The sequence below is a fragment of the Chiloscyllium plagiosum genome, chromosome 28, assembly GCF_004010195.1.
Source record: "Chiloscyllium plagiosum isolate BGI_BamShark_2017 chromosome 28, ASM401019v2, whole genome shotgun sequence".
NCBI lineage: Eukaryota > Metazoa > Chordata > Chondrichthyes > Orectolobiformes > Hemiscylliidae > Chiloscyllium > Chiloscyllium plagiosum.
The window spans coordinates 18,180,668-18,191,091 of record NC_057737.1 but is presented as its reverse complement, the minus strand read 5'-3'; the positions used below and the strand labels follow the sequence as shown (position 1 = coordinate 18,191,091).

At 42.0% G+C, this 10,424-nt stretch overlaps 1 protein-coding gene across 1 annotated transcript in view; it reads right to left on the bottom strand.

Moving 5' to 3' along the window:
• The window catches only part of LOC122564002 (EF-hand calcium-binding domain-containing protein 5-like), a 164,768-nt gene that overhangs the window by 116,105 nt on the left and 38,239 nt on the right, over positions 1-10,424 (bottom strand). The window contains exon 4 of the mRNA XM_043718422.1: positions 3,214-3,287. Within this exon, the coding sequence (XP_043574357.1) occupies positions 3,214-3,287 (74 nt within the window). The remainder of the gene's footprint in view (positions 1-3,213; positions 3,288-10,424) is intronic.

Below are 10,424 nucleotides of genomic sequence, written 5' to 3'. Positions count from 1 at the left end.
ACAGTCATCGATGTCGCGGAGGAAAAGGTGGGGGGTGGGGCCAGTGTAGTTGCGGAAGATGGATTGTTCCACATATCCTACGAAGAGGCAGGCATAGCTGGGGCCCATGCGGGTGCCCATGGCTACTCCTTTGGTTTGGAGGAAGTGGGAGGATTGGAAAGAGAAGTTGTTCAGGGTGAGGACCAGTTCAGTCAGTCAAAGGAGGGTGTCAGTGGAAGGGTACTGGTTGGTACGGCGGGAAAGGAAGAAGTGGAGGGCTTTGAGTCCTTCGTGATGGGGAAGGAGGTGTACAGGGACTGGATGTCCATGGTGAAGATAAGGCGTTGGGGACCGGGGAAGCGAAAATCATGGAGGAGGTGGAGGGAGAATCTGGGCATCCTGGTTCAAAGGTAGGGAAACTACCATTGTGCCAAAACACCCGAAGTTTAAGATACTATAAGTTTCTCATTAATTAAATTGTTCCTTAGTCTATCTTGTCAAAAGAAGCACAGATTATTACACAATTCCTTATTCTGACTGATTACAACATAAGAACATAAGAACTAGGAGCAGGAGTAGGTCATCGAGCCTGCTCTGCAACTCAATAAGATCATGGCTGATCTTTTCATGACTTCAGCTCCACTTACCCGCCCTCTCACCATAACCCTTGATTTCTTTACTGTTCAAAAATTTATCTATTGTAGCTTGAAAAACAATTACTGAGGAAGTCTTCACTTCACTGGGCAGGGAATTCTACAAATTCACAACCATCTAGGTGAAGAAGTTCCTTCTCAATTCAGTCCTAAATCTGCTCCCCCTAATTTTGAGTCTATGCCCTCTTGTCCTACTTTCACCTGCCAGTGGAAACATCCTTTCTCCTGTATCTTATCTATTCCCTTCATGTTTCTATAAGATCGCCCACCATTCTTCCAAATTCCAATGAATATAATCCCAGTCTACTCAGTCTCTCCTCATAAGCCAACTCCCTCAATTCTGGAATCAACCTAGTGAACCTCCTTTGCACTCCTTCTTGTGCCAGTACATGCTTCCTCAAGTAAGGAGACCAAAACTGCACGCAGTACTCCAGGTGTGGCTTCACCAGCACCATATACAGCTGCAACATAACTTCTCTGCTTTTAAACTCAATCCCCCTCACAATGAAGGACAAAATTCCATTTGCCTTCTTAATTACCTGTTGTACCTGCAGACCAACCTTCTGTGATTCATGCACAAGGACACCCAGGTGCCTCTACTTGGAGGCGTGCCAGAATTTCTACCATGACTGAGAGAAAGTGAGAACTGCAGATGCTGGGGATCAGTGTAGAAAAGTGTGGCACTGGAAAAGCACAACAGGTCAGACAGCATCTGAGGAGCAGGAAAGTCAATGTTTCGTGCATAAGCCCTTCATCAGGGACATGCCCAAAACATCGACTCTCCTGCTCCTCAGATGCTGCCTGACCTGCTGTGCTTTTCCAGCGCCACACTTTTCAACTTCAATTTCTTACCATTCAAGTAATAGTACTTTTTACAGTTATTCCTAACGAAATGGATGACTTAACCTTTATTAACATTGTACTCCATCTGCCAGATCTTTGCCCACTCACTTAAACTATCTATGTCCCTCTGCAAAGTTTCACAGTCCTTTGCACACTTACCTCTACCACTCATCCGCAAACTTTGAAGTATAATTTGTAGTCCCCAACTCCAAATCATCTGTGTAAATTGTGGATAATTGCAATCCCAACACTGATCCCTGAGGTACACCACTAGTCACTAATTGCCAACCATAAAAGCACACACATTTCTTCTCACTCTTTGCTTCCTGTTGGTTAACCAATCCTGTATCCATGCTAATGCATTGCCTGTAATGCCTTGCATCTTTATCTTATGCAGCAGCCTTTTGTGTGGCACCTTGTTGAATGCCTTTATATGTTTTCGGCCCTCTTCCCACATCTCTGCATCCTCTTACAGTTCAGTATTTCACCTAGTTTTCTGATATCTGTAAATATGGAGATATTGCATTTCGATCCCTCATCCAAACTATTAAAAAGCTGGAATCTAAAGCTACTGATCCCTGCAGTACCCCGCTGGTCACTGCCTGCCATTCAGAAGTTAATGGCTTTTATTTTTATTCCTACTCTTTGTTTCTTTTCTGCAAACCAGTTCCAAATCCATGACAGAATTCTGTATCCTCCAGTCCTATGTACTTTAATTTCACATGCCAATCACTTATATGGGACACTACCAAAAAACCTTTCGAAAGTCAAATAAACCACATCCACTGGCTCCTGCTGATCAACTCTACTAGTTACACCTTTGAAAAATTCTATAGATTTGTCAAGCTTGATTTTCCTTTCATAAATCCATGTGTTGTTTTCCATGTGCTCTGCTATTAAATCTGTTATAATGGACTCGAGCATTTACTCTGCAACCAATGTCAAGCTAACCAGTCTATAATTTCTTGTTTTCTCTCTAACTCCTTTTTAGATAGCTTTAAAATGTAACTGAGGAAGAGCCACCTGAGCATGAATAAGAAGGCAGCTGGCGATGGGACCATGGCTCCAATATTTCCTGTCCATTGATGATGTTTCAGTAAACAAGGGATGTTTACTATACATTGTTAACATCCCATAATGAAATTAGTAAGATCAACAAATATAATTACCATAATCATTTATCTCTGAACATTATTAATTACTTGCTAACACAAGTAAAGAAGGCCTGACCTAGCAATATCATGCATGAATTAATATTTTCCATTTAGATATATTATACTGAGAAAGAGTAAGCGTTGAGGATAATTTCTGAAAAGTTATTAATGTGTACATCAACATCAATAGATAGCAGTACTATAAATACGGCACTAAAATGTCTTGCTTGCATATAAGGAAAATAAAGTTTCTTAGAACCACTTTGTATCTTTATTCTTTCATATGATGTGGGTAGCGGTGGCAAGGCAGACAAATCATCTATGCCATTAAAAGCTGACATATTAAAGAATGTCAAGAGTTTGAACAAACACAATGAACTGACCAGGGAACTTAAACTTAGCACTTTGTCTGCAGGTACAACATTCCCACTATTTTCAAGTGAATATATATGGAGGCAGTTTCAGTGTTCCAATTGCAGATATTGATCAAATCCCAGCTGTTGGAAAATGCTGAAAATATATTGCATTAATAAGAATGAACTTAATTGGGTGTTATTTAGTACACTGAAAGAGCTATTGCTTACCTCTGCAAACTCATCTTCATTTAGTATTTGTTCTTTTGTATCAATCTCTTCCAGTTCTTTGTCATATTTCACATCTGTGTGTAAAGTACACAGAAACAGACAAGCACACTTTTACAAAGGCATGGAATGAATGCATGAAGATAAAAGAAATGCAGAACATCTATTGCTGAATAAAATGCAAAAAGACATAGATGTTATGTTTATGACTATATCAGAATATAATTCTGAACACGTGGTAATGCACTTGATAGAGTTGGCTTAACCACTGGAATATGGCTTTGAATCTCTCAGAGATGGACAAGCTGACTTTTGAGAAGAAATTAGACTTCCAGTGAACATCTCAAGGAAATCTTAAGTCAGTGATTCTCTGAACATCATGACTTATGGCACCAAACCGCTCATTGTACACTGCTTAATTGGCCAATCCTTCAAAAGATTTTGTAAGGGGAAAATACCACATGTAACTATAAAAAGTGCTGGTGAGACCACATCTGGAGTACTTAAGCACTTATCTAAAAGATACCATTTTATTGGAGGCAACTCAGAGAAGGTTCCATGTATGGTGGGATTGCCTTATGAGCAAAGGTTACACAGATTGGGACTTTACACACTAAAGTTTAGAAGAACGAGAGGTGATATCATTGAAACATAGAGGATTCTTAAGGGGCTTGACAGAGTAAATGCTGAGAGGATGTTTCTTCTCATGGGAGAATCTAGGACCAGAGTACATAGTCTCAGAATGAAGCGGTGCTGTTTTAAGACTGAGAAGAGGAGGAATTTCTTCTTTTGGAGGGTTGAGACCCTTTGGAACTGCTTGCTACAGAGAACTGTGGGGACAGAGTCCTTGTGTATATTTAAGGCTATGGTAGATAGGTTTTTGATCAGTAGGGGAATCAAGGGTTACAGGGGAAAAGTAGTGTTGGATCGATATTCTGGCATTTGAAGAATACTGAAGGTAAAGCATAAGACTACAAGAAGTCCAGGTCACAATATTATAGAATGGTTTAATATTTAGACTGAATCAACTACTGAAACTGCAAAACACCTAAGAGGTACTCTTTCTTATAGTAGACATTGAGAACTACTCATGGGAATTTCTAAGTAAACTTCAAAATGAAATGGTGTGATCCATACTCACCATCTTATAATGGGCAATGGAACATCTGAGATTAATGGCAAAAGAAAAATCGAGAAGTATTCATTTCTTCTGTACATGAATCAGCACAAAATCCTGTTCAGGTACCTTTCTTTTACATTTGTTTATATTCATTCACAAGGTGTGGCGTGGCTCAAGGTCAACAATATATTTCCCATTTCTATACAATTGAGATGGTTACTCTGCTATTTTAGGGGGCAATTAAGCCTGAACTATGTTGGCATGGCTTTGGAATCATGGGCAGCAGTTTTTCTCGGCGAACAAAGAACAAACAAAGAGAACAAAGAACAATGCAGCCGGGGAACAGGCCCTTCGGCGCTCCTAGTCTTCCTCAACACATTTTGCCCCCCCATACTAAAACTGCCTTCACTTATAGGATCTATATTCCTCTATTACATTCCTGTTCATGTATTCGTCCAGGTGATTATTGAATGCTGCTATATCTGCTTCCATCACCTCCTCTGGCAGAGCACTCCAGGCACTCATCACCCTCTATGTGAAACACTTGCCTCATACATCTCTTTTAAACTTCCTCCCTTGCACCTTGACCCTGTGTCCCCCAGTAATTGACCCCTCCACCTTGTAAAAAACCCTCATACCTTCCACTCTATCCACACCATTCACAATCTTATGAACTTCTATTAGGTTGTCCCTCAACCTCCGGCTTTCCAGTGAAAACAAACCCAGTCTATCCAATCTTTCTTCATAGCTAAAATCCCCCATACAGGCAACATCCTGGTAAACCATTTTTGTACTCTCTCCAAAGCATCTACATTCTTCTGGTAAAGTGGTGATCAGAACTGTATGCAATATTCCAACTGTAACATAACTGAAGTTCTATGAAGCTGCAGCATAACTTGTCTACCCTTATACTCAATGCCCCTTCAGAAACCTTTTTTTTTTAACTATCTTATCTTTTTTCATTGACATCTTCTATGATCTGTGGATCTGCACACCTAGATCTCTCTGTATGTCAATACTCCTTACGGTTCTGCCATTCACTTTATAATTTCCACCTTGACCTTCCAAAATGCATCACCTCACATTTGTCCAAATTAAATTCCATCTGCCATTTTTCTGCCCATGCCTCCAACTGATCTATATCCTGCTGTATCCTCTGACAATCCTCCTCACCATCTGTAACTCCACCAATCTTTGTATCATCTGCAAACTTAGTAATTAGACCAGCTACGTTTTCCTCAAAATCATTTATATAGATTACAACAACACTCATCCCAGTGGAACACCCTCCATTCTGAAAAGTATCTTTCTACCGCTATCCTCTACATCCTATGACCTCACCAGTTCTGTATCTATCTTGCCAGCTCACCCCAATACCATGTGACTTCACATTTTGTGCCAGTCTGCCATGAGGGACCTTGTCAAAGGCTTTACTGAAGTCCATGTGGACAACATCCATTAATTTTCCTCATCAATTATCTTCGTCACCTCCTCAAAAAGCTCAATCATGTTAGTGAGGCATGACCTCCCCCAACACAAAACCATGCTGATGAATCCATTCGCTTCTAAATGTATATGCCGCTTGTCCCTGAGAATCTTTTCCAATAAGTTCCCTATCACCGACATGAGACTCACAGGCCGGTAATTTCCAGGATTATCCCTGCTACCCTTCTTAAACAATGGGACAACATTGACTATTCTCCAGTCCTCTGGGACCTCACCTATGGCCAAAGAGGATACAAAGATGTCTGACAATGCTCCAACAATTTGTTCTCTTGTCTCCCTCTATATCCTGGGAGAAATCCCATCAGGACCTGGTGACGTAGCTGCCCTAATACTTTTTAAGATGTGCAGCACTTCTTCCTTTTTAATAGAAACTTGGCTTAGAAACGCAACACTCCCTTCCCTTAGATCATCCACTACCAATTCCTTCTCTTTGGTGAATATTGATACAAAGTATTTGTTTAGGACCTCACCTACCTCTTCTGGCTCCACAGATAGATTACTTCCTTTGTCATTGGGTGGGCCAAACCACTCGCTGGCTACCCTCTTATTTTTTATCTGTGTATAAAAAGTCTTGGGATTCTCCTTAATTCCTTTTGCTAATGACTTTTCATGACCCAAATTATCCTTTCTACTTCCTTGTCTAAGTTCTTGCCTACTTTGCTTATATACTTCAAGGGCTTCTTCAGTTCCTCGTTACATGTGCTTCCTTTTTCTCTCTGACCAAGGTCATAATGTCCCTGGTCATCTAAGTTCATATACAGAGTTAAAAATCACACAATGCCAGGTTATAGTCCAACAGGTTTAATTGGAAGCACTAGCTTTCGGGGGAGCGCTACTCCTTCATCGGGTGGTTGTGAAGTACACAATTGTAAGATACAGAATTTATAGCAAAAGTTTACAGTGCAATGTAACTGAAATTATAATTTTAAAAAAACGGGATTGTTTGTTAAATCTCTCATCTGTTAGAATTACCATGTTAGTTTCACTTCTTTCATATGTAAATCACAACATTTAAAAAAAAAGTTTAAAAAATTCTCAGGTGAACTTTAACAATTGGTGTCAGCCCAGATACTGTGTTGAAGGTTTTAGCCCCCTGTGTGCTGCTGTCTGTGCCGTAATGTTTAGACTGATTCTAATCTAAAAAATGAACTAACAGAATCCCACATGGATTCATGCAGTTCTTGAGTAAAGCACAATGCAACTCTGCAAGAGTTCCTTTGGTTCTGTTCATTGTTCCTTGATGGTCCTTTGGTATTTTTTGCCAATTTAGTGCTGCATTTTTTAAACACATCAGTTTACAAAATGCTGTATCTATCCCTTTATTCCGTTTAATCCTTTGCTCTCCAGCCCATGCTATTTTGGGCACTGCTGGCAAAACCAGCACATATTGTCTATCCCTAATTATCCTTGAGAAGATAGTATTGAGCCACTTGCTTGAATGACTGCTGTTCATGTGCTGTTAAGGAGACTGTTCCAGGATTTTGATCCAGTGACAATGATGGAATGGGAATGTCAACTCATGAAAGTGAACTTGTAAGCTGTGCTTTTCCCAGCAGTGTAACCTTTTAAGGTTGGAGGGTGTCTTGCATACTGTCTGAAAAAGCTCGCAAGTCACCTGCATTCACTTCGAGAAGGAAGGATCCCGTACCCACCAGGCATCTAATAGGACACCAGCAAACCTTCCTCCTGACTGAGGACCTGGAATATCTCATTCTGTCTGCACAGAGGTATTAGTTTATCAGACTGTCAGCTCTAGCACTCAGCAGCATTATGCAGGAGATTGAGGCTGCTGCTTGTCCAGCAACACCCCAAAGTCCCAGGATGAAAAGGTGATCCAGGTTGTTAGGAGGGTAGTGAGGAAGGGGGTCTCACAGGATGGGGGCCACTGGGAGAGAGGGCAATGGGAGTCAGAAGCAGGGGCAGGCAGCTGTCTCTTGGTGACCACCTCGCTGACCTTGATTATGCACAAATTAAATGACTGCCTTCCTCCTGTTGACATGCAGTTGCACAGGTCAAAGGTTAGCAGGCTATCATGGTACTGGAGAAAATTGCAGTCAACATGCGAAGAAACTGTGTGACTGTGTGGAGTTTGCACATTCTCCCCGTGTCTGCGTGGGTTTCCTCCGGGTGCTCCGGTTTCCTCCCACAGTCCAAAGATGTGCAGGTCAGGTGAATTGGCCATGCTAAATTGCCCGTAGTGTTAGGTAAGGGGTAAATGTAGGGGTATGGGTGGGTTGCGTTTCGACGGGGCGGTGTGGACTTGTTGGGCCGAAGGGCCTGTTTCCACACTGTAAGTAATCTAAACCTGAAAGTGATTATTATATTGCTGTTAACCTAGCACTGATGGCTGTTAAATGGAGGCAGTTGGGAAAGTTGTCACGGACCTTTCCATCTGGAGCTTGCTAGCATGGAGGCAGGAAGGCATTAACAGTATTAATGTTCACTGTTCCTTGAATGTTCCTTCTGTGTTATATACCAACTCAATGCTGTATTCTTAAACTCATTCATTCACAATATTTTTCTACTGCTTTATCCCTTTTTATCCTTTGATTTCCATCCCATGCTACCTTGTGCATCCTTGGCACAGCTAGCACTAGTTGCCCTGTCCCTAACTGTCCTTGAGAAGCAGTTTTCTTGAATCATTGGTGTAGGTACATCCGCAGTGTTGTTTGTGAGAATGTTTCAGGATTTTGACCCAGCAACTCTGAAGGAGCACAAATATAATTCGAACTCCTGGGTGAGAGCTTATTGGTCATGCTGTTTCCAGAAGCCTCATCTTTCAAAGTTGGTGGGTGTTTGAAAAGGCTCCTCGACACCTTGTCAGCCCTTCAACCCAAAGGTTGTTAAAAGCAAAAAGGACAAGAAGCAATTACATAACACTGAAATCTGGCTTATGTTGGTGAAACGTTGGAACAAGTTGAGGAACTTTAAATTTGTGGTTTTCACATGATACTAAGTTAAAAAGAGTTTTGTTCTTGCCTGGGTCAAGCCCCACTTTGCAATTTGAGCACATAATCCATATTAACAGTCCAGTTCAGAAAGCCAGTTCAAGATTTTAGTGAAGATCTGTAGTTTGAGTTGTAATTGCAACAAGATGACATGACCAGTCCTCCCTCATTTCAATACACATTGACAATGAAGGACACCAATTTAACATTACAATACTGGGACAGGCTAAACAAAGACAAGCTCGGGAATTCCTGGAGGCCTGGCATTCAGCTACTAGTTCCATAAAAAAACATGTTGAAATAGACCTCAACTACAGACCACTCCAGTACAAAACTGGAAATAGAACCACCTACCACAATAGACAGAACCGTATAAATTCAAGGCAGATCACAATGACAGCACTTCATCTGGAGACTACACAGTACTGAAGATGTCACCCAGGAGGGAGATGAAATGTTTGCCAGAAAATCAACCAGCTCGGCGAACTGACCAACAACTTCAGTGAGACAATGTTATACTCTTGGATGTGTCATCTTTCAAATAAGATATTAAACTAAGTTATGTCTATCCTTACAGATGAATGTAAAACTCCCATAGCGCTATCTGATGTTATTCTGACAGCCTGGGTAAATCTTATCATTCAAGCAACACCTCTATAAAATAGGTTATCTGGTTATTTATCTCCACTGAATGTAGACAAATTTGATGCTACGTTTTCCCATATTTCAACTTGACTGTGTTTCACATGTTCTTCATTTGTGAAATGGTTTGCATAAACATCAATTACTTCTTTGACATTTGTAATAGTCACTGGACTGGGAGATTTAGAAATATTTGCATCAAGCCAAGAAATTAGGTTAATTGCTTGGCTAGCCTCATTTGGAATTCTGTTGTCATGGGGTCAAAACCCAAGTGGACTTGATAGTGAGTACCTAAAACCTGGATGTCACAACCTCTGCTCAACACTCTGCTAGGTCATAAGTGGCAATCCATTTCTATTCACCCTGACCGGTGCGGTGCGGTGCGGTGCGGTGCGGTGCGGTGCGGTGCGGTGCGGTGCGGTGCGGTGCGGTGCGATTGCTGAGAGTCTCATGCTCCTCAGGGATACGATCGCCTACGTGCAGAACAGAGGGTTGGACACCTGCCTGATCAGCCTGGACCAGGAGAAAGCCTTTGACAGGATATCACACAGGTATGTGAGAGATGTTCTCTCCAAAATGGGCTTTGGGGAGGGAATCTGCAATTGGATCAGACTGCTCTACACCAACATTGTCAGTGCAGACTCAATCAATGGGTGGGAATCAGATAGCTTCCCAGTCAGATCTGGAGTCAGGCAGGGCTGCCCTCTCTCTCCTGCCTTGTTTGTGTGCTGCGTAGAGCCATTTGCCGAGTCCATCAGGAAGGATGCGAGCCTGAGAGGGGTGACTATTCCTGGCAGCGGGGGCCTGCAGGTTAAGGCCTCCCTGTACATGGATGACGTCGCCGTTTTCTGCTCGGATCCGCTGTCCGTGTGCAGAATCATGTACATTTGTGACCAGTTCGAACGGGCCTCGGGGGCCAAGGTAAGCCGAGGCAAGAGCGAGGCCATGCTCTTCGGGAACTGGGCCGACCAATCCTCTATCCCCTTCACCATCAGGAC